The sequence below is a fragment of the Prionailurus bengalensis genome, chromosome A3 (genome assembly GCF_016509475.1).
Source record: "Prionailurus bengalensis isolate Pbe53 chromosome A3, Fcat_Pben_1.1_paternal_pri, whole genome shotgun sequence".
In the NCBI taxonomy this organism is placed as follows: Eukaryota; Metazoa; Chordata; class Mammalia; order Carnivora; family Felidae; genus Prionailurus; species Prionailurus bengalensis.
Window position 1 is genome coordinate 46,271,269 of NC_057354.1, and position 21,458 is coordinate 46,292,726.

General features: G+C 40.4%; 1 protein-coding gene across 1 annotated transcript in view; it reads left to right on the top strand.

Moving 5' to 3' along the window:
- The window catches only part of KIZ (kizuna centrosomal protein), a 142,593-nt gene that overhangs the window by 101,996 nt on the left and 19,139 nt on the right, over positions 1 to 21,458 (top strand). The window contains exons 8-9 of the mRNA XM_043602995.1: positions 9,103 to 9,268; positions 10,146 to 10,211. Coding sequence (XP_043458930.1) covers positions 9,103 to 9,268; positions 10,146 to 10,211 — 232 coding nt within the window. The remainder of the gene's footprint in view (positions 1 to 9,102; positions 9,269 to 10,145; positions 10,212 to 21,458) is intronic.

Genomic DNA, 21,458 nt, shown 5'->3' on the forward strand with positions numbered 1-21,458 from the left:
CTCTAAATTTATTGTCTTGTCAATGTGTTTTGTCTCAAAGTATATTTTCTCATCTTTGTAATGTAGGGTTTTCTGGCTTTGATCCTTTTTAAGTTTTTATTTTTATCATGTTCAAAGTTCAAGGATTCGACATGTGTCCCTCCTGGAGGCAAGCCTTGCCCCCTCTGCACCAAAGTTACATGTCTGTGTCACTGTGGTCCAGAACTTCTGCCATCGCCCCCACAAGCCTTTCAGAGCACCTTCAGCCCTTACCAAGTGCCTCCCCCCCACTCCTCGCCTCTTTAAAAAAGAGAGGAGAGAGACTTTAAGCATTTCAAAATATGCACATAGAATGATATAATGATCTCAACAGTCCCATGCCTGCCCAAGTTCATGGATGTTGTTACCATTGCACCATATTTGTTTCAAACCTCACCTTCTGCCTCCCCTCCCCCATCGCCCTACCCCTCTTCTTTCTCCTCTTACCTGCTTCCTCCCCCCTTTCCTCTTCTGAAATAAATTATTGCAGATATAGACACAGCCCCCATGTGCCTTTCATGGATCCCATTTCCCTTTTCACAGATAACCTTGTATGTATCCTTCCCACACACATTTGCATTTTACTGCATTTTGTGGGACTCAGTAAATAAAGAACAATATTCTTAGGGAAAAACAGGTCCATTCCATATCTGTTGATAAATGTAGTTCTTAAGCAAGATTTTCTCAGGTTTTATTGTCCATTTTATTTAGTACTATTTTATAACAACAGTGTTTTTCATTCATTCCATTCACTGCAAGTACTTCACATCTCAGCCATGTCATGGGTGAAAGATGTATTGGGGCGCCCTGGTGGCTCAGTCTCCGACTTTGTCTCAGGTCATGATCTCATGGTTTATTAGTTTGAGCCCTGTTTTGGGCTTGCTGCTGTCAGCACAGAGTCTGCTTCAAATCCTCTACCCCTTCTGTCTCTACCCCTCTGCCACTTGCGCACGCACTCTCTCTCTCTCTCTCTCTCTCTCTCAAAACTAAACATTTTTTAAAATTTTATTTTTTATTTTTTAAAATTTACATCCAAATTAGTTAGCATATAGTGAAGCAATGATTTCAGGAGTAGATTCCTTAGTGCCCCGTACCCATTTAGCCATCCCCCCTCCCACAACCCCTCTAGTAACCCTGTTTGTTCTCCATATTTCTGAGTCTCTTCTGTTTTGTCTCCCTCCCTGTTTTTATATTATTTTTGTTTCCCTTCTGTTATGTTCATCTGTTTTGTCTCTTAAAGTCCTCATATGAGTGAAGTCATATGATTTTTGTCTTTCTCTAACTTCACTTAGCATAATACCCTCCACTTCCATCCACGTAGTTGCCAATGGCAAGATTTCATTCTTTTTAATTGCCGAGTAATATTCCATTGTATATATATATACCACATCTTCTTTATCCATTCATCCATCGATGGACATTTAGGCTCTTTCCATACGTTGGCTATCATCAATAGTGCTGCTATAAACATGGGGGTGCATGTGTCCCTTCGAAACAGCACACCTGTATCCCGTGGATAAATGCCTAGAATTGCAAATTTCTGGGCCATAGGGTAGTTCTATTTTTAGCTTTTTGAGGAACCTCCATACTGTTTTCCAGAGTGGCTGCACCAGCTTGCATTCCCACCAACAATGCAAAAGAGATCCTCTTTCTCCACATCCTTGCCAACATCTATTGTTGCCTGAGTTGTTAATGTTAGCCATTCTGAGAGGTGCAAGGTAGTATTTCATTGTGGTTTTGATTTGTATTTCCCTGATGATGAGTGACGTTGAGCATTTTTTCATGTGTCCGTTGCCCATCTGGATGTCTTCTTTGGAGAAGTGTCTATTCATGTGTTTTGCCCATTTCTTCACTGGATTATTTGTTTTTTGGTTGTTGACTTTGATAAGTTCTTTATGGATTTTGGATACTAACCCTTTATCTGATATGTCATTTACAAATATCTTCTCCCATTCTGTCGATTGCCTTTTAGTTTTGCTGATTGTTTCCTTCGCGGTGCAGAAGCTTTTTATTTTGATGAGGTCCCTGTAGTTCATTTTTACTTTTGTTTCCCTTGCCTCTGAAGACGTGTTGAGTAAGAAGTTGCTGTAGCCAAGATCAAAGAGGTTTTTGCCTATTTTCTCCTCTAGGATTTTGATGGCTTCCTGTCTTACATTTAGGTCTTTCAACCATTTTGAGTTCATAAATAAACATTTTTTAAAAAGGGGTGAAAGAAGTATTGGTCTACTTCACTTTGCTATCTAATCATCTTATTTTTTTAAGTTGTTCATATTAGAAAACATGTCCCAAGTTCCAGACAATTCAGTCATGGTTTTTCAAATAAAAACTCCATTATTAATGGAAAGGGGGCTGCCCAATTAATAGCTTAGGATTCAAATGATAGTATGCCTCCCCTAGCAGGTTTTTTTTAGATTCTTAAAAAAAATTTTTTTTAAATTTTAGATAGAGAGTGCAAATGGAGGAGAGGAGCAGAGGGAGAAACAGAGAAAATCATAAATCTTAAGAGAAATCACAAGCATAAGAAAATCATAAGCCCTTGAACACGGGGCTTGATCCTATGACTCTGGAACCATGACCTAAGCTGAAATCAAGAGTCAGACACTCAACTGACTGAGCCACCCAGATGCCCCTTTTTTTAATTTTTTTTTTTATTCTAGAGAGAGAGTCCCCTGGTAGGTTTTTTTGTTCCTTTTTAAATGATCCTGATCTCATATTAGTGACAATCATAAAAATTACCAACAAATTAATGACAAGGTCTGTCCTTAAAAATAGAAGTAAGCAGGCAATTTCTGTTAGTTTGGGACCAAAGAAATGCACAGCCTGAGAGAAGTACATTACAAAATGACATGAGCAGGACAGGCATTGTGAACTTTATGACAAAATGCTCTTGTGAGTCCTAGGACTTACTTCGTTCACACATCATCTTGTCACAATTAGCAAAATCAAGTGTCTTTGAGTTGTTTCTCTGCATTGAAACAATATACACATTTAGTAAATAGTATCAGTTAAATAGTTCCCCATAGATAAAAATCGTGAAACTAAGAGATTTTCAAAATTTAAGGAAGCTCTGCTAGAAATTACTTGGTTAAGAATCTAATGAAGCTCAGAAATATTTACTTTGATCTCTTGGGTAAATGGCTAATTAAACAGCCACATGTAAATGATGTTTACCTGTGGGTCCCTTTGCTGTCAGCTGGAGTCAATCCCGTCTCTTGAGTAAATACATCATTAAAGCCACCGAAACTCAGATTATGTCCCCTCGAGACCAGATAAGATCCACAGCACCTGCATAACCTATTAGGTAATTACATAATTGAGCTGCATGCTTTTAAATCAGAAAAATTTGTAATTACTTTATGTGGACAAAAAAAAAAATGAGTTGGGTGCTTCATTAAAACACAAAGTGCCTTAATACTCCTTTTCTCCTAAGTGATGTCTCTTTCCACCCAAGAGAATTTCTCCATGCAAAAGCAGAGGGGCATGTTGGTATCATTCGTACAGTAGGTCAGTCCTGTCCGCTACCACACACACATTGCCAGAAGAGACAGGTGACTGGTCACAGAAATCCCTTCAAACTCTTCCTAAATGATGGCCTGGTTTTTTGGGGTTTTTTTGTTTTTTGTTTTTTGTTTTTTGTTTTTTTATCTTATCTCTTGAATACTCATTTACCGGCTTGTATGAATACTTCCCCCTCTCTTCCAATTGCTCCATAGATAAAATTCCTTTCTCTTTCTATCCCTTTCCCCTCCTATAACTTAAGAGCATTTCATTTTAAACTCTGAAAAATTACTTTTGGTGTGCAAAAGTGAGGTTGTTGAGGAAGGTCAGTTAAATATGTGTATTAGGAGAAAATGTTATGTGCTGTTGACAGCCCTAATTCTCTTGCTTTTTTGTATCAGCATTAATAGCACTGATTTACATATAGAGCAGGATTTATTTCTACTAGATGCTTTCACATTCACTTTCTGTTTGTATTTGTACTGCCTATCACAGAAATCACATTCTTTTAGGGCTAGCATAAGTTTTAAAAAAACAAAAAACTAACAGGAAAAAAACTTCCAAACTTGGAATATTAAGGTAAACAGAAAGAATAAAAGAAAATTGTCAATTGAAATTGCAGTGTGTGGTTTTCAATATTTAATGTATTGACAAGCATGGGCTCTACTGGCTGTGTACAAAGCTTCTTTTTTTCCTACTTGTCACAAGTGAACTTCCCTTCATATCATCACATTCCCTTCATATCATCACATCACATCACATCATTTCAAACATCTGTATGGATGTTTGAGACCTCTGTGTGGATACTCCAGTTTCTTTAACCACACTTCTGTTGAACATTTGTGGGGTTTTTTTGTTTTGTTTGCTTTTGTTTGTTTTTGTGGTTTCTTTTTTTTTTTAATTGTTAGAGAGCGTGAGCTGGGGACAGGGTCAGAGAGAGAGAAAGAGAGAGAGAGAGCAGAGAGAATCTTAAGCATGCTCCACACTCAGCACAGAGCCCGACACAGGGCTTGATCCTATGACCCTGGAATCGTGACCTGAGCCGAAATCAAGAATCAGATGCTCAACCAACTGAGCCACCCAGGCGCCCCTAACATTTGTTTTTAATTGTTACTCTAGTAAAAAAAAGTTTCAAAGAACATCTGAGCAATTCAGATTTTACAACTGTTTATGCTATTTCCTTAGGATTAATTTCTAGCTGTGGAACTGTCAAGTCAGAGGGTGTGTGCATCTCTCAGGCTATAGCTATGCACTGGTACATCTCACTCTGGAAGGGTCATCAGTTATGAGGAATGAATGAAAATATCATTTCTATGAACTTTTTATGAAACTGGATACTACAGACTTTTTTTTTTTAGCACCAGCATTGAGAAGTGCAAATGACATCCAATTTTTTTTGTTCATTTGACCTTTACATTATAGTTGAGGTCAAATTTTCCCCTATCTATTTGTTAGCCATTTGTATTTCTTCTTTTATAATTTGCAGGTCCGTGTTCTTTGCTCATTTTTCTATTAGGTTAGAAATATTTTTTCTTACTGACTTGTAAGAACTTTTTTTAATATAAATTGGTACGATTTGTTACAATATTTGGAGCAGTTTGATTTTCTCCTTTCATTTCTTTTAATGGTGTTTTGGACATAATGTCTTTTCCAGTAATATCTTCATTTATCTATGCATGTGAATATCATAATTGATAAGTTTCTGGATATAAATTAAGAGATGACTCTTGGGATTTTAGACCTAGCAGGATCCATATTTAAACCGGACTTTGAGAAAAATTCTAGTAGAGTTGAACCAGTAACTAGGTGTCCTGCTGAGTATAATTCATGGGACGATTTATCTTTCATAAGATCTGAAATGTGGAGCTACCACCATCAGTCATCCTGCAAACAGTGTGTGTCTTTCTCCTGGCTCCTGGGAAGCCAGAAAAGTGAGGGGACTAGTTTGTTGGTATTGACTTAGGCATCAGACAACTGAGAGAAGTGAGACAGTCTCCATCTCCCTCCTAGGCTCCAAATGTATGAAATCAAACAGAGCCTTTATTCGCTAACGGGTAAGTTGAAACCCAAGCATAGTCCATTCATAAGCACCATCAGGAGGCCGCTAGTAAAGTTGTTGTCTGGTGGCATTTTTCACATAGAGAGCTCCAATTTGCAGAGCCCATTCAGTCCCAGCATGAGCTGTGTAAAGTAGCTTGTTCTCTCTTCTCTGGGCTTTTGTTCCTTTGCAGGTACTGGTTCGTGTTGTGGCCTCAGACTGCAAACTCCTTCAAACTGGGGGCTTCCTTAGAAATATGCCCTTCTGAAAGGTCTGCAAACAGTACGTCTTGAGAATGTATTACAGATGTTTCTTCTGACTCTGCAGAAGTTTTTTTTTTTGACTTGAAACTTTCTGACTGTTCCTTGTCTGAGGCTGATATTTCTTTCTGTCCTGCTTATCATTATTCCCTGCTTTTAGGGCCTTATATTGTGGATTCCTCTGCAGATGACCCAGTGGGCACATCTGCTCTCTTTTGGCTCCATGATCCAGTAAAGCCAACCTAGCCATTCTCATGTTATAATTTGACTCTCTACCAAAAATCTTCACAGATATAAAAAAGTCATTGTTAAGACATAGAGGTGCCTGGTGGCTCAGTTGGTTGAGCATCTGACTCTTGATTTCAGCTCAGCTAATGATCTCACAGTTCATGAGATTGAGCCAATCAGGCTCTGCACTGACAGCATGGAGTTTCCTTGGGATTCTCTCTCTCTCTCTCTCTTTCTCTCTCTCTCTCTCTCTCCCCCGCCCCCACTCATGTACGTTGTTTTCTCTCTCTCAAAGTAAATAAATAAACTTAGAAAAAAAGAGAAATTATCTATAGATTTATCTTAGAAGATGAGTCCTTTTAGTAAATGTCTCTATGAAAAAAAGTAAGAGAAATTCTAGAGACAGGAGTATTGAGTAAAGATAAATGGCATGAAATGTACAAAATAAATAAAAACCTGCAGTATGCCTATCACTCTACTTACCTCTCTGGAGTGAAAGAAGAGGGGTGCTTGGTATAGAAATTTACTGTATTAGTATAGCATTTTATTCTGTGTTCTTTCTGAGACCCAGTTGGAACCCAGCTAAAGCAAAAGGGATCCCATTTGCTTCATGGAAGGGATCCCTTCTATGAAAAGGGATGTACAAACCAGTGAGATAGATTATGTGTCATCTCTGAGGACCTAGTGAGAAGTAGTTTGAATCACTGGCAACCCCAGTTTCTGGTATCTGCAAATTCTACAGCACAAAGCACAAGAAGCTTCAATAGCCCTTGAACAATTCTATTCTTAAGATATGTGTTAAGACAGAGGCTATTATGAAGTCATGCCAAGAAATTATTAGTTACAGCTATTGCATAAGGTAAGATGGGGAAGAAATGCATATTTGAGGCTCTTTCAGAATGTTTGGATTATTTTAACTATCAGAAAAAGAAATGTACAGCTTTCACTACAGAATTTGGGCGAATTCATTTTGTTCACGTTCTAAAATGCTTTTCACATAGCCAGCATTATTGGGGACACAGAATTGGAGCTTAACTCTCTGGGGGAAGAGACTAGATCAGGATGGGTGGAGATCTAGAACTGAGACATGCTGGAATGGTCCAGAGACCATAATGACAGAGTGATGGCAGTTCAAAGAGGTGGTCCTACTCTTTATACCTCTCTTCCTGGACAGATTCTGGAAGCAGGTGCAGCACAGTTGTCCATGTAGGCAACTGGAATTAGGGCACTATGGCAGCCAGTGATGGGAACCAGCTCTCCCTTGAGCTTCGGAGACAGGACTCTACACCTGAACTCTGGTCTGCAGAAACACAGATACTGTGCAGATCATCCCAGTACAGAGTTACCATAACTGGAGTAAAAGTAAAATCAAGGACTAATTTAAATAAATAGAGGAAAAGCACCTGGTTACTAGAAGTGGACTACAGACAGATTCTTGCTATAAGTCTAACTTGATGCGAAGTTAGACCAGAACTCCTTAAATCCTCTACAATCATGGCAATCCTCTATAATGGGCATGAGTCCAGGAGGCCAGCTGGTCCTAGGAAAGGCAGAAGGCAAGAACCTTGCAGGAATGTCAAAGCTGACAGCAGTGACCTCAAAGTATGTTCCAAGCCAAACTCACAAGGCTGGATCTTCCATGTTCTGCCTCAGTAATTCCCTTTGTCAGGGCATCTTCACTTTCTTTCATATGAATCACAGGAAAGATTATTATCTTCCCTCTTGTTTACTAGATAATTATGGTTTTACCACTTTTCACTTAGACTAAAGATAACCTGTGAGGCTTTGTGCAGTTCCACTCTTCTAGAGTCTTGTGTTCATTTCCCACAAGTTGGGTTCAACACCACCCTGTGTTTACTCCTGTTGTCTGATACCAGTGATAGGTCAGCACCACCACCTCGGTTTCCTCTGCCAAAAGACTGGGCAAATCATCAGTTCTAAGTAGGAAGAGAGGTAAAAACATATTCTCTGGAAGGAGGTGATGTCATCATTGGCTAACTCTTGTTAGCAGTGTATTTTTATTTCTTGGGAGGAGAGTGCTGACCTGACAAATAGACGTGAGTATTAACCTGTCCTGTTAATTGCCACTTGTTCTCCACTGCTCAAGTTGGCCATGATGAAATCTGTGCCACCTGCCTGCCCGTGAGGCATGAGCTGATACAGGTAAGACACTTCAGGGCCCTTTGAAAACAGATAGGCAGTGTGGTGGGCAAGTTTCCCAAGCTCCCCAGCAGACTGAGGGGCAAAGTGCAGAGTGTCTTTATCCTTGATTGAAGACTATGATTTAGAATAAGATTAGTTCTCTTTTTGCTTTAGTATATCCTCCTTAGCCACAAAGTTTTTCTTTAATCTTCCCGTTTGGGGGAAGTTCAGGGGTCATTTCTAGAAGGATGAGGATTTTGGGGCACCTGGGTGGCTCCGTTGGTTGAGTGTCTGACTCCTGATTTTGGCTCGGGTCATGATCTCATGGTTCATTAGATTGAGCTCAAGCAGTGTGGAACCTGCTTGAGATTCTCTCTCTCTCTCTCTCTCTCTCTCTCTCTCCCTCCCTCCCTCCCTCTCTCTCTCTGCCCCTCCCCTACTCATGCTCACTCTCTTTCTCAAAATAAATAAATAAATAAATTTTTAAAAAACAGAAGGATGGGGATATCTTAAGGTCACATTTTTCCAGATCTCTTTTACTTTCCAAACCCAACTGTCTTACATGCCCGAAAAACAGATTCATGCAATGAAAGAGTAAATCTTGGATAAACAAGCCCAGATTAACAGAGGTGCTCACATCTCATATACATACTTCACGAATCAACACTTACGCATTCCGTAAGTCCTCAAAAAAGGTGTCACTGCAAGTGCAAGTTGTTGTAAAGAAATTACGCTGGAAAATAATCAGATGTTGTCTTATCTTGAAGACATTTAAATTTCAGTTAAATGTCAGGAAGCAAATTAAATCCCAAGTAAAGCTTAACCTGAAATTACATTTGAAGGCTGGGTTTTTGAGACCAAGGGTAATGTGACTAGAGTTTGTTTTTATTTCTTTGTGCTTTCTTTTAAACACTGTAGGCAACGGCATTATTGAAAAAAGCCCTTACGGAAGAGTGTGATGATAGGTCAGCTATTCACAGTAATGAATCATCTTGCAGCCTGCCATCTATTCTGAATGACAATAGTGGAATAAAGGAAGCAAAGCCCGCTCTGTGGCTCAACAGTGTTCGTACAAGGGAACAAGGTAACTATTGTTATAAATTCTGTCCACAGAAGAAATGCGTTCAGAGTCACCATAACACCCTCTTTCTCAAGGTATATGTATAAAATTAAGCTGACCAGAGAATACCTCTGATTTTAATATGCATAATATCTTACTTGTTTTAAGCCACCTTTTAGTAAATGTATTTGTTTTCCTTTAGTCTAACAGGAATGGAAAACCTAATCGTAGGTCTGCAGTTCTGCTGAATTTCCAACAAAATAAGTTTTCATAAGTCATGAAATCTTAGCAAAACTAACCTCTTGACAGTAGATCATTTGATTGTGTCACAAAGATGAAGATGATTCCATACAATACTGTGAAGTTTTTGATATCACTTAGTAAAATTTACTCATAATTTGTAAACATTCTTTTTAATTGTAATGGAACCTCATAAAAGTCTAAACAGATGACCAAGAATCTGAGTTTATGCCTGCCAAATTTAATAGCCAATGTTTAGTGTCCAGAAATTGTGATAATTTTAGTGTTACTGTCAATTCATGCCAGTAAACTGCTGTGATGGTATTTCCAAGAGAGCTGTGAGTTGCTCAGGACATACTCAGCAGTTGATATACATGTGCAGGATTTGAAGCTTACTTGTTTTAAGCCCCATTTGAATTTGATAGATGTCAGGCTAAATTATTTTGCTTGAAAACAGCATAGAGAGAACTTTTGGTTTAGAATCAGTTTCCTTTTAGAAACAGTACTATTTCAGACAAAAAAAAAAAATAAACTAATCAAAAAACGGACATGGAGAGGCAATGAAAATAAAAGGAATGGCAGTTAAAATAAAAGGACGAAGGTCTACTCCATAAATATATCCTTGAAATACACTTTTATCATCATGTGTTCTGTTTTTTAGAAGTTTCCAGTGGCTGTGGAGACGAGAGCAGGGAAGAAAGCATGGCAGCAAAGATCCCCATCACAGGTAAAGTTACGGTCGCCTGTGAGTTTCAAACACAGGATTCAACCTTATTATGTAATCAGAACCTTCTAGGTTAGTGGTTTGTGGACTCTGCTAAGAGCGAGGATATTCAACTGCTACGTGCTGGAGCAGGAGATTAAATTGTAAGAGCAGGATGTGTGAGTTTACGTTAACATAAACTAAGGTGGAAAATAACCGTGTCTATTGAATTCTTCATAATCATGTCTTACATTTACACATGTGAGCACCCCCATCACACAGCCTTTCAGCACCTGCGTCTGGGTGACAAGGTCAGTCTCCATGGGGAACACCCAGTCATTATATGGCAAACTACAGATGTTTCTGATGTTACTCTTTTCTTTCCTGTGATAATTGAATGTGTATTATTAAAATAAGAGCAGGGAGGGGGAAATGCCATCCGGGAAGCTTGCCTTGTACCTCTGATAACTTAAAACTAACCAAAAATAGGAGGTGGTTAGCCTGTCTGATAATTTAACAATTTTAGCAGTAAGGCTTCATCAAGACCTATTAAGATTTCTGCACATGTATTAGGCTTGTTTATATGGAATCTGAATATCATTACTTTTTTTACTTTTAGAATATCAACAGCAGCAATTAGTATTCTGAACAGAGTTCTATTTGTCATACATCTAAATTTACTAGTACCTTATTTTGTAAAGTGGTGTCCTACTTCATTAGAAATTCAAAGGTCTGACTTTAAATATTTATACAAGTAAATACACCATTGCACGGAGGTACTGAGGCATGCATCTGCATATGTGGTAGTTTTGTTGTTTATAAGCAGAAAAGAATGGCTTTCCTTTATGGCAGTACAATTCATGGCCTGATGATTAATTTTTTAAGCCCATGTTTCTGCGATGAACTCTGGTTTTGAAAAGGGAGTTTATAGTAGAGCAATTATTGTATATATTCTGCATCAGATAATATTTCACTCCAAAATGCAGAGGTTTTCTTTTCTTTTAAACCTTTTCCCAGCGAGATGTTTATTGCTTTCTTATTCTTCGTTTTGAGAGGACTCTGGTAGAGTCTCTTCTTATTAATAGAAGTATGGATGATTCCAAACTGCAAATAACCAAGAAGTCATTTAGATGTTTTTCCTTTGCAATTTACCTTTGAATGCACAAGTATCTAATGACCCCTGAAGTTATTTCAGAGGAAATGACAAAGGCTTATTGGGTGGAAACCAGGAAATGATCCACTTACCCATTCTTACTTCTCCAGTATTCTTTGGAATCATCCCTTGCATATAGATGACTCTCCTCCAAATTAATGCAGATGGTATTTTCTCATAGACTTTCTTTAGAATAGAAAAGATAGTTAAATACTGGGCTTTCAAAATTTTCTCCTCTTCCTGAAGAAAGGGGTGTGACAAGCCTAGAGGTAACAAGGATTATTTGCCATTAGGATCTTTAAAGAAATTGCAATTCCATCATCCTGCCATTGACCCATTGATAGTTGGCAGTTAAAAAAAAAAAAAATGCCTTGCGCCTGGTTCTATGCCAAAGTAGTAGTCATAAACTAACTTGAGAAATGTGAAAGAAAAAAAAAAAAAACTTGCAAAGCCAGTGACTTTGTTTGAGCATTGCCTTCTGTCCTGGCTACCACACTCTCCTCTGTGCTTCCCACCCACCAGACCTCCCATGAAGTTGATGTCTGAGGGCCTCAGGCACCTTGGCTCTGCTTAATACTATATTGTATCATGTGTCACTGAAGTTACTTTGATCTTCAGTTCTTTTTTTTTTTTTTCATTTTTTCCAGATATAATTGTCATATAACATTGTATTAGTTCAGTCTCCAAGTTCTTGACCATCGTCTCTTTATTAGGTCTTTGTGACTTTTGGCATAATTATTTGGAGATTTGGCCTTTGATAGAGTAGGGCAGGTGTCCTGTTTGGCTTAAGATACAGTCCGCCACCCTCTTCATAATAATTTTGTTGAGGCTTTCCTGTTGTATGAGCTGCATTCCTTCTAGAGTATTCCAAAGGAAAAGAATATTCCAGGGGCTGTCCTCTGGGAGAGATGTGGCAGCTGAGCCTGGGCTTTGGCATCAGCTGTCTATGTCAGCTCTTTACTACCTGCTCTATTTCTCCACCCCTCTGAGCCTCTGTATTGGGAAAGACATACTACCTGGAAAAGTTGTCCTAAAGTTGAAATGAGGTCATGTGTGTGAAAGCACCAAGCATGTACTACACACTCAATACATGAATGCTACCTCCTGAACTGTAGTAACCACTTGGGACCAAGACCCACCCAAGCCTTTTGCTGCCATGATTTCTCATAGACAGTACTTTGCATAGTACTGCTAAATTAGTTTCTGCAGGAAATTTCCACTTGAAAACTCAATGGATGGTTTGAATCCAGAAGGATGTTTACTTTATCAAAAAAGAATCTTAAGGAGAGTCCCATGATATTTTAGGAACTTCTACTTAGTCCCATGAAGAAGTTAATGAAGTAGTTCCTGGAGTTTTCCCTGGTGGAGGTCGGATGTCTCTGTGAGGGCTTATGCACCATAAGCCTGAGGTGCCCACGGTTGAGGACATTGCAGCGTCCTTCATCACCAGAGAAGTCTTCCCTTGGTGTGGTCTCACAGGTGTTGATGAGCTGATGCAGCATTTCCCCAAATCTGCTCTGTTCAGTGCTCCACCCAGAAGATATGTCAAGGAATACGTGTTTTGTGACCAAACCCTATTTGACCCCTCTTTCTCTCTACAGCCAGCACAGTGCTCTGGAGCTTGCTAAAGACTTTTAGAACTTTCAGTGAATGAACAACTTATTTATTTTAATTTTAGAGAGTGAGCACGTGTGAGCAGGGAGAGGGGCAGAAAGAAAGAGAGAATCCCAAGTAGGTTCCATGCTCAGCACAGAGCCCAGGTCCGGGCTCAATCCCACAATCCTGGGATCATGACCTGAGCCAAAGTCAAGAATCAGACACTCAACAGACTGAGCCACCCAGGCGCCCTGTAAATGAGCCATTTAAAAGTGTGAATTTAGAGTTTCAAATAATCTCCTATCTGAAAATGGAATCCTTCCTATAAATGGCCTACAGAATTAATGTTCTGTGAGACACATCTTGGGAAATACAAATATACACACATATATGTGAAACGTTTGTTAAAACCTTAAGTCTAGTGAGGACACTGGTTTTCTCAGCAGTCTAAATTTATCTTCAGTGTTTTCCTGTGGTTCCTTTTTGTGGGAACATCCCTCATGGATAAGCTAGCTTCTAATAAGACCCTGGGCTGCTTTAGTGTAACTAAACCCAGATGATGTGATTGAAAGTTATATGTTAGTTATATGTTAAAATGCTCCCCGAATGGACAACCAGCAGGTTACAGTAGTAACTTATGACAGTCCAAAGTGCTCCTCTTCAGCGTGGGTCCTCTGTGTGACACTATTTGTTTTACAGCCATCTCAGGAGAGATGTAGTAAAGAGAGAGGCTGAGGCAAAATTCAGGGCAGGCACCAGGAAGCTGGGCAGAATGGGTGGGAAGCTCTGAAATAGAACTGTTTTCAGAATGACAAGGGTCCTGGGAAAGTTTAAGCTGAAAAGGGCACAAAACCTATCTTTAAATATTTGTGGGGCTGCCACATACCAAACATTTATCAGGCATAATTACAGAATGTAGCCCAGGGGGCCCTTATGTGAGTGTTGCAGGAAGGAATTCACAGCTCAGTCATGGAAGAACTTCCTCACTCTTCATTTCAGCAAAAGCAAGTGTGTCCTCCAGCTGCCGGGTGGTTGAACCATGGCAGGAACCCACTGTCTAGAGGGGCTCTGTGGAAGGATTCCTGTTTCTGGGAATGCTGACATTCCTTCTAATGCTAGAAGTCTGTGATCCTCAGTCCATATTGAAGGAATCAAGTGTACCACCATTCTCATTTCTTCTTTTCCTTTTCTTATTTGTTTATCACTCTCAAACACAGGTTTTCTTGGCAAGGGGGCTCATCTTTAAAGAATTTGCTGTCTCTCTGAAGGCATCTGCTTTGTTAATCATCATTTGGGAGAGTGTGAGTTTCATAACTCTGGCTCCCATAATCTGTGCTTAAATTTACACAGAAATCCTTCCATACACACCCACACCCACATCCACAGCCTGTATGATCTGCTGTTGTTAATGCAGTCTGCTCCTTCTACTAGTCTGGCTGTTCACACTAAAGAATCCAGGTAGAAATCAAAGATGAATTTGAATATCAGTGAATATGTGGTTTTTGTGTACACTAAGTAGTCTCTCATTTGCATGTATGCTGCATCTTTACTTGGGCTGCATCCTGGAAATACCAGGACAGCAAAAGACTGCATGTGACCCTGCCCTCACTAAGCCTCCATCACCCCCAATCTTCATAACAGCCCTGTGAGATAAACATCAGTGCCTTGTTCTACAGATGGTCCAACAGAAATTTAGAAAGGTTAAGATTCCAGCTCAAGGCCATGTCGCTAGAGTGTTAGATCTTGAACACAAACTTTAAGATTTAAGCCTTGAACTCCTTCCATCCCACCACTCTTCCAATTTCTTTTTATGTTGGAGTTGACTGCATCAGGATGTCTGGGTCAGTGAAATGTCAGTGTGTATCCCAGCGAAAGAGGAGCTGTGCAAAGGATGCTTTGAGAGCACTGATGAACAAAGCCGTGTGTTTCATTTCCCTTATGTTAGACCTAGAGAGGTGGGCAGCTTGTGAGGCTTTCCGGGCATAGCTTGTACCAGAGGTCTGCCCTTGATAAAGAGGGACGAGCCTGAGTGCACTTAGGCCTGAGACTATGTGCCAGTAGTTGGACATTCAGCTCAGTGTTTCCCTGAAACACTTAAGCCAGGATTAAAGTGATATTTACCTACCTTATGAGAGAAAGTCTGCCTCTGAACAGCTTGTACCCCCGAGTAAAATTTACCACATTGGGAATTTTCCTTGTATTTGCACTAAATTTACCTTTGCGGGGTAAATGAATTTTTCAGCAAGTAATGCATGCTTATGCTAAATTTCATAAAAACCCATCCCTTAACACAGTATCTGGCACACAGTGGGTACTTATTTCATCAAATGAATGAATAAAAATGAGAGTATTAAGGAGTTTCCCTAATGCTTGTTGATTCAGGCCAGAATACTATCTCTTTCAGTCATTCACTCCACCAGTTCTTTTCCCACCCCACGTGCCCATCCTGGCAAAACTCATCTCCTTAAGCTCCATGTGAAAAGGCCTCTCAGCTTTTATCTCAAGAGGATTAAGCCTCTAAGAATGTCCATTCAGCCTCTCATTCTTTTGACACCAATTCTCTTGGTCAAGCTGTGTTGAAAGTGGTTGCCTGACTGTGCCATTTCTCACTGATATTCTTTGGCAAGCTGAAATATTCAAGGTCATACTGAGGTACGTCCATTTAAAAGCTTTGTGGGAGGTCAGCATAGATTTGAAGGTTGCCACTTGGGGTTCTGGGCGCTGCTTCCCAAAACACGATTACTTGAGTTTCTCATCACACTGGGAAAGGGCTGGAAACACACAACAGCCAGGTGGTCGCTGGTGACTAGAGTTTTCCTGGAAGACAAGACTGCAGTGACAACTGCTGGCGGCCAGAGTACAACCTCCACTGCTCAGACTTTTCTAAGAGTGTGTCTCACTTGTCCTGTCCCAGAAATGCACAAAAATCATGTGAAGACATGTTACCTGCTGTACCTGAGACAGGGAGCGCCCAACTCATGCAAAACCGAGGGAACCTGCCATGTGCTGCTGGGCTGTCCAGTGCAGTCCCCATGGCCCTCCTATATGGTAGGGATCAGGTTGCTGGGGCTTCACCCATGGGGCCTACTGCCTATTGCTTGCTAGAGCAAAATATTCCTCACTCGTGACACTGAGGGTGGTGGTGTTGATTTAAAGTGGTCAGTAAAGAATGAAAGATATCTTTCTGTAGAGTGCTCTTGATTGGATGCTCCTACCTTCAAGGTAATCAACTCATAGGAGCCTAGAGAAATTCTTCTCAGTGGTTGTGCAGTAGAATCCCATGCAGGGTTTTTACACATCCGTGCCCCAGCCACACCCTTGATCGGTGACATCAGAACCCCTGAGGGGGTGGGACCCAGGCATCAGTCTTACATAGACCCAGGTGGTCCCCCAAGTTTGAGGACCATGGAGCAGGGGGTCTCAAAGCTGAGAGAGCCCTTGCAAGTCAGGTGGTGAAACACTGCCGTTTTACACAAGAGACTCAAGTGAAGAAAGAGAAAGAAGAGAGATTGGGCTTTAGATATTTCAATAAAACTGGGGAACAGGGAGTGTATTATTTTCCCAGGAGTGCTATAACAATGTACCACAAACCTAACCAACAGAACTGTATTATCTCACAGTTCTGGATGCTGGAAGTCTAAAATCAAAGTGTCAGGGGGGCTGTGCTCTTCTGAAGGCTTCAGGGGAGAATCTTCCATGGCTGCTCCAGCTGCTGATGGCTCCTGACATGTGGCAGTATCAGTCCAGTCTCTGCCCCATATTCACACTGACTTCTTTTCTCTGTCTCTGTTTGTTCCTCTTCCTACCAAGACCCCAGTCATTGGATTTAAGGCCAACATAAATCCAGGATGATTTCATCATAAGGTCCATCGCTAATTACATCTGCAAAGAACCTGTTTCCAATGAAGACCACATTGTGAGGTTCTGGGTGGACATAAATTTGGGGAGAGATACTTTTCAACTCACTACACTGGATGAGGAGGGGTTTTCTGTGTATTTTATGTTTCTAGCATCCAGCTCATCTTTATACAGCAATTATTCTTGGTTCTACTATAAATGATGAAATGATAATATTACTGTCTTTATTTCTGATTCTTCTCATATAAATCATTGCTTGCAAAGCCACTAAAAATACTGTTTTGAAAAACAAATAGTGCCAATAAAATACAGCTTCCTCATCAGATTGTGCCATCTTTGAAAAGTTAAAGCTTCTATGACTTTCAGAGTTGAAAACTTACCTCCCAGGACTGAGCAGTGTTAAGTGGCAGGCACTAGAGCTGTAAGTTTACATGGGAAGTAATACCAGCAGAAGTGTTTCAGTTCGGTTTTGGAACATTCATTAAAGGGCAGTTTCAAGCCTGCCATTTATTTTCAGGTGTAATTATTGAATTGCTCCATAGAATTTAAGAATGTGATGTAAATACCTGTTTTCTGAAGCAGCGCCAGGCAAGTCAGCTGAATCCAGCGTTTCTTCTCTTCTGTATGCATCAGCCTTCTCCCTGGCGATGGTTTACCAGCCCAGGACAACTGATGGAGTGAGGTTAATGGCAGAAAATCTGGACATGAAAAGCGATTGTAGTTATGGATCCAACCTTGTATGTCTCACCTTCACATAGACTTACGGCCTTTAACTTTAAGAATCCTAAATATAATGAGTATTCTGTATTTTCAGATCATGGAAGCACCCATATCCTCATAGTCTCTCATTTTCATTTGAGCAGATTACACTTAGACGAATAATTCTGAATTTTAAGCGATAATCTTTATCTTCAGAATTAATTTTAGAAATGCATTCCCCAATTTTTATTTTCTTTTGCAAAGATGACTGGGTTTGCTGCATCAGCCACATATCTAGCACAGGGTGGGGGGAAAATTGCATGGGTGTAGGAATATGTGAGTAATAGCAGTGGGAAACTCAGCAGATGGAAAGTACTTTTCAAATTTCATTTTAAAATTACTGCACACTTCAGATGGGAATAGTAATTATCCTTCTGTACTCGAAGATGCCCAGTTCTTGTCAGTTCAAGGTCGTTTTTTTTCTAGCCGGAGTGATAGTATTGTTTGCATCCCTCTTTGTTATTCCTTTTCCGGGCCCAGCTCTTCCCTTTCTTCATGGGGGATTTCTGCGAAAGCCCTGGGCGGACTCTCTGCCTCGGAGACACCCCTTTGAGGCTGGTGAACCCCACATTTATCTGGCTCTTGTAACGGGTTGTTAAAAGCACTTGTTCATCAGATATTTTCTTTTTATTTGTAGATTTAGAAGTATTTTAGCAGGTGTACATTTGCATATAAAAGACAACTACCGATAAGAAGTTGAAGCTTTTTCTTTCTCCTTTTCTCACCAACATCATCTCCTACCTCCCTTTATTCAGCATGTTTTCTCTTTCTTTCCCTTGCTATTCCATTTTCTAGACACAAAATGCATGTCAAAAGAAAAACACAGTCTCAGTGATCCCTCACCACTTTGCAGGAAGACATGATTGGGTTTGGCCAGCATATGTAACAAAGTAGGAAAAAATATATTTATCTTGTGTCACTGCTCTGGAATTAATCACCAAGGATAGATTTTAACCCCCCGGGACCTCTTGCCATGTTTTATGTTTTAAACCTCCACTATTTTCTACTTTTTAAACTAAATCTTGACACAGATTTGAGTATACAATGGATGCTTGACTGAGAGACCCAGAAAGGAAGGCTTGAGGACACATGTGTATTTGTTTCTGTGTACACCAGAACATTCAAATCTATTCTTTAGAAACATTTGTTTTATCAAACTGTTTGCACTACTCAATAATTTCCTGAGAGTCTGACATTACCAATGGGAAGAAACATTTTTCTGGAGTTCTAAGTCACAGGCTGGAAAGTGAAGACTTAAGGGGCCACCCAGGCCTCCAATTTGCAGATTTAAAGTTTACTTGCAGTTGGGAAAACTAAAGTCTTATCCCTTGGAACCATATGAACTTTGCCCCTACCTTGTTTAAGCCAGCTAACTCGAACCTCTACATTTGTTACTTTTCGTTCTTTGTTTTTCATTCATTCATTAAGTAACTATGAATTTGCTGGGCAACACAGTGCAACTTTTAATAGCCTGATCCTTTATTTCCCTTCCTTCCAGGAATGCCTGGGCCTTAGTTGCCACAAACCTCATGCCAGTAACTTTTGCTCTTTTGCTTTATAAAGTTGATATACTCACCTTCTAAACCACTCCAAGAGGATGTCTGAATTGTTGGAGCACCCCTAGCAAAAACTAGAGTCTTGCCTCCAAAGATGGCTCATTAAAAATCTCCATACAGCTGTTGCAGCCCCCCTTGATAATATGCAATCAACTTTCAGCTAAAAAAGCTTTTCCTAACATCAAACTTGTATCCCTTGGCTGAAGTTTTTCTCTAAGGGTTCTTGTGCTTACACAGTGAAGAAAAAATTGCTCACTGCCTTTCAGTTTTGAGGTTACAGGTATTCTCTGTTTGACATGTGCAGTGTTTTATTTTTTAAAAAAGACAAGTCCAGGGACGCCTGGGTGGCTCAGTCAATTGAGCGTCTGACTTCAGCTCAGGTCACGATCTTGCGGTTCATGGGTTTGAGCCCCAAGTGAGGCTCTGTGCTGACAGCTCAGAGCCTGGAGCCTGCTTCAGATTCTCTCTCTCTCTGTCTCTCTCTCTCTCTCTCTCTCTCTCTCTCTGTCTCTCTCTCTCTCTCTTTGCCCCTCCACCACCCACTCACTCTCTGTCTCTCTCTGTCTCTCAAAAATGAGTAAACATTAAAAACATTTTTTTTTAATTTTGCCAGAAGTCTGGCAAGAAGTCTGGCCCACTCTCCCAACTGGCAGCAATTGGCTGTCACCAGAGAATAGCTGTCCCCTGTGGATAGGGCTCCAGCCCTGCTACAGGGCTCCCCTGCCCACTGTTCCCACTACGCCAGAGTTACTTCTGTATGGTACATGCTCGGCCTCAGTAAGTGTCTGCATTTATGGTCCCACCCTGTCCAGTCTGTATGCAGTATCTATGGACTTGAACCCTTCTTCCCCTCTTTCTTTACAGGCTCTGTAGCCTTCAACCTCCCCTAATTATTTTTTTCAGCAAATTGCCTTCGAGTCCACTCCCAGCCCTTCATATGTTGTTTGTTGCAGCTCTAACGGCTAAAATAAGGATGTGAACATGCCAAGGGAGAGTGACTCCCAGCTCTGAGTGTCTGATCCCCAACACAGACTTCCTCATAGCCAGCAGCACGCGCCTGGCTGCTCCAATGCCTCCAGCTGTTTTGGTGTCTCTGGTGTTTATTCCTCCAAGTGAATGCATTTAATCCTTTTACCTTTTAAGCTTCACTTTGCCATGAAACCATTGGAAGAATCACACATGGGGATGGGGCAGGCGATGTGCCCAGCAGTCCCCAGCTTGATTTTGCCAACCCTCCCTCTATCACACAGTTCAGGGCAGCTACATCCAAGATAAAAGTTTTCCAGGCGGGCTTCGATGACCCTGCTCAGAGAAGGGCCACAGGAGGTTTAAGGATCAAATACCAACAAGGATTTGTGTTTGGGAAGGGGATTGGGTTCTGCTTGAAAAGAACAAGAGAGATGAGCTATCTCTCTCCAAAACTGTTGTAAAGTTGAAAGCACACTCGGGGCAACCTTGAAGGGAAAGGCCAGAGCCCAGTAACAGAGCCCAAGTCCCTCAAGAAGGAAGGGAAGGTAGATCTTAAAAGTCCTCATCACAAGAAAAAACAAAGTGTAACTGTGTAAGGTGATGGATGGTAACTGGACTTATTGTGATAATCATTTTACAATATATACACTATCAGATCATTAAGTGGTACACCTGAAACTAACATAATGTTGTATGCCAACTACACCCCAATTTTTAAAAAGAAGAAGAAGGGAAGGAAACCAGAATAGAAAGTACACAGAACGTGGAAATGGTTTATCTTTCCAGAGTAGTAAAGTGGCCCCTTACTGCTAAGCATGAACTCACTTTACATTTCTCCCTTGCTAGACTCAGAACAGTAACAATATCAGCACTAATATTTGGACCACACATTTAATCCCCCCAAATCTGAAATTACCTCTCAACTACTAGCTTGCCATTTTTCAAGCTGAAAATAAAAGGTACACATTTTCCTGGTTTCTGAGGAGCAGGAGAGCCAGCTCATTGGGGTGAAATGATTCACTTAAAACATCAGCTGAGAGAAAACCCCACTTCAAGTTTCCAGATGCCAGGAAACAAAATCTTTGTGTTCTGTTGTTGTTGTTAAATGTCTGGCTTTGCTATCTCTTCCTTGACCAAATAAATGTAATTGAATGCAGAAATAGCATATGGTCATTATGCTCTGGACTCGTATCCTAAAGGCTGGAAAGTTTTTATATAGTAAAAACAAAACTGTGCATTTTCACCTCCTTTACAATGATTCTTTACCTACTTAGAATCCAGATGCTCTGTCTTTGATTTTATTAATACCTCCCCTCTTCCAAAATAACCTTACAAGTCTGGAGTAATATGGACGTGATGATTTAAAAATTTTTTTTTTCA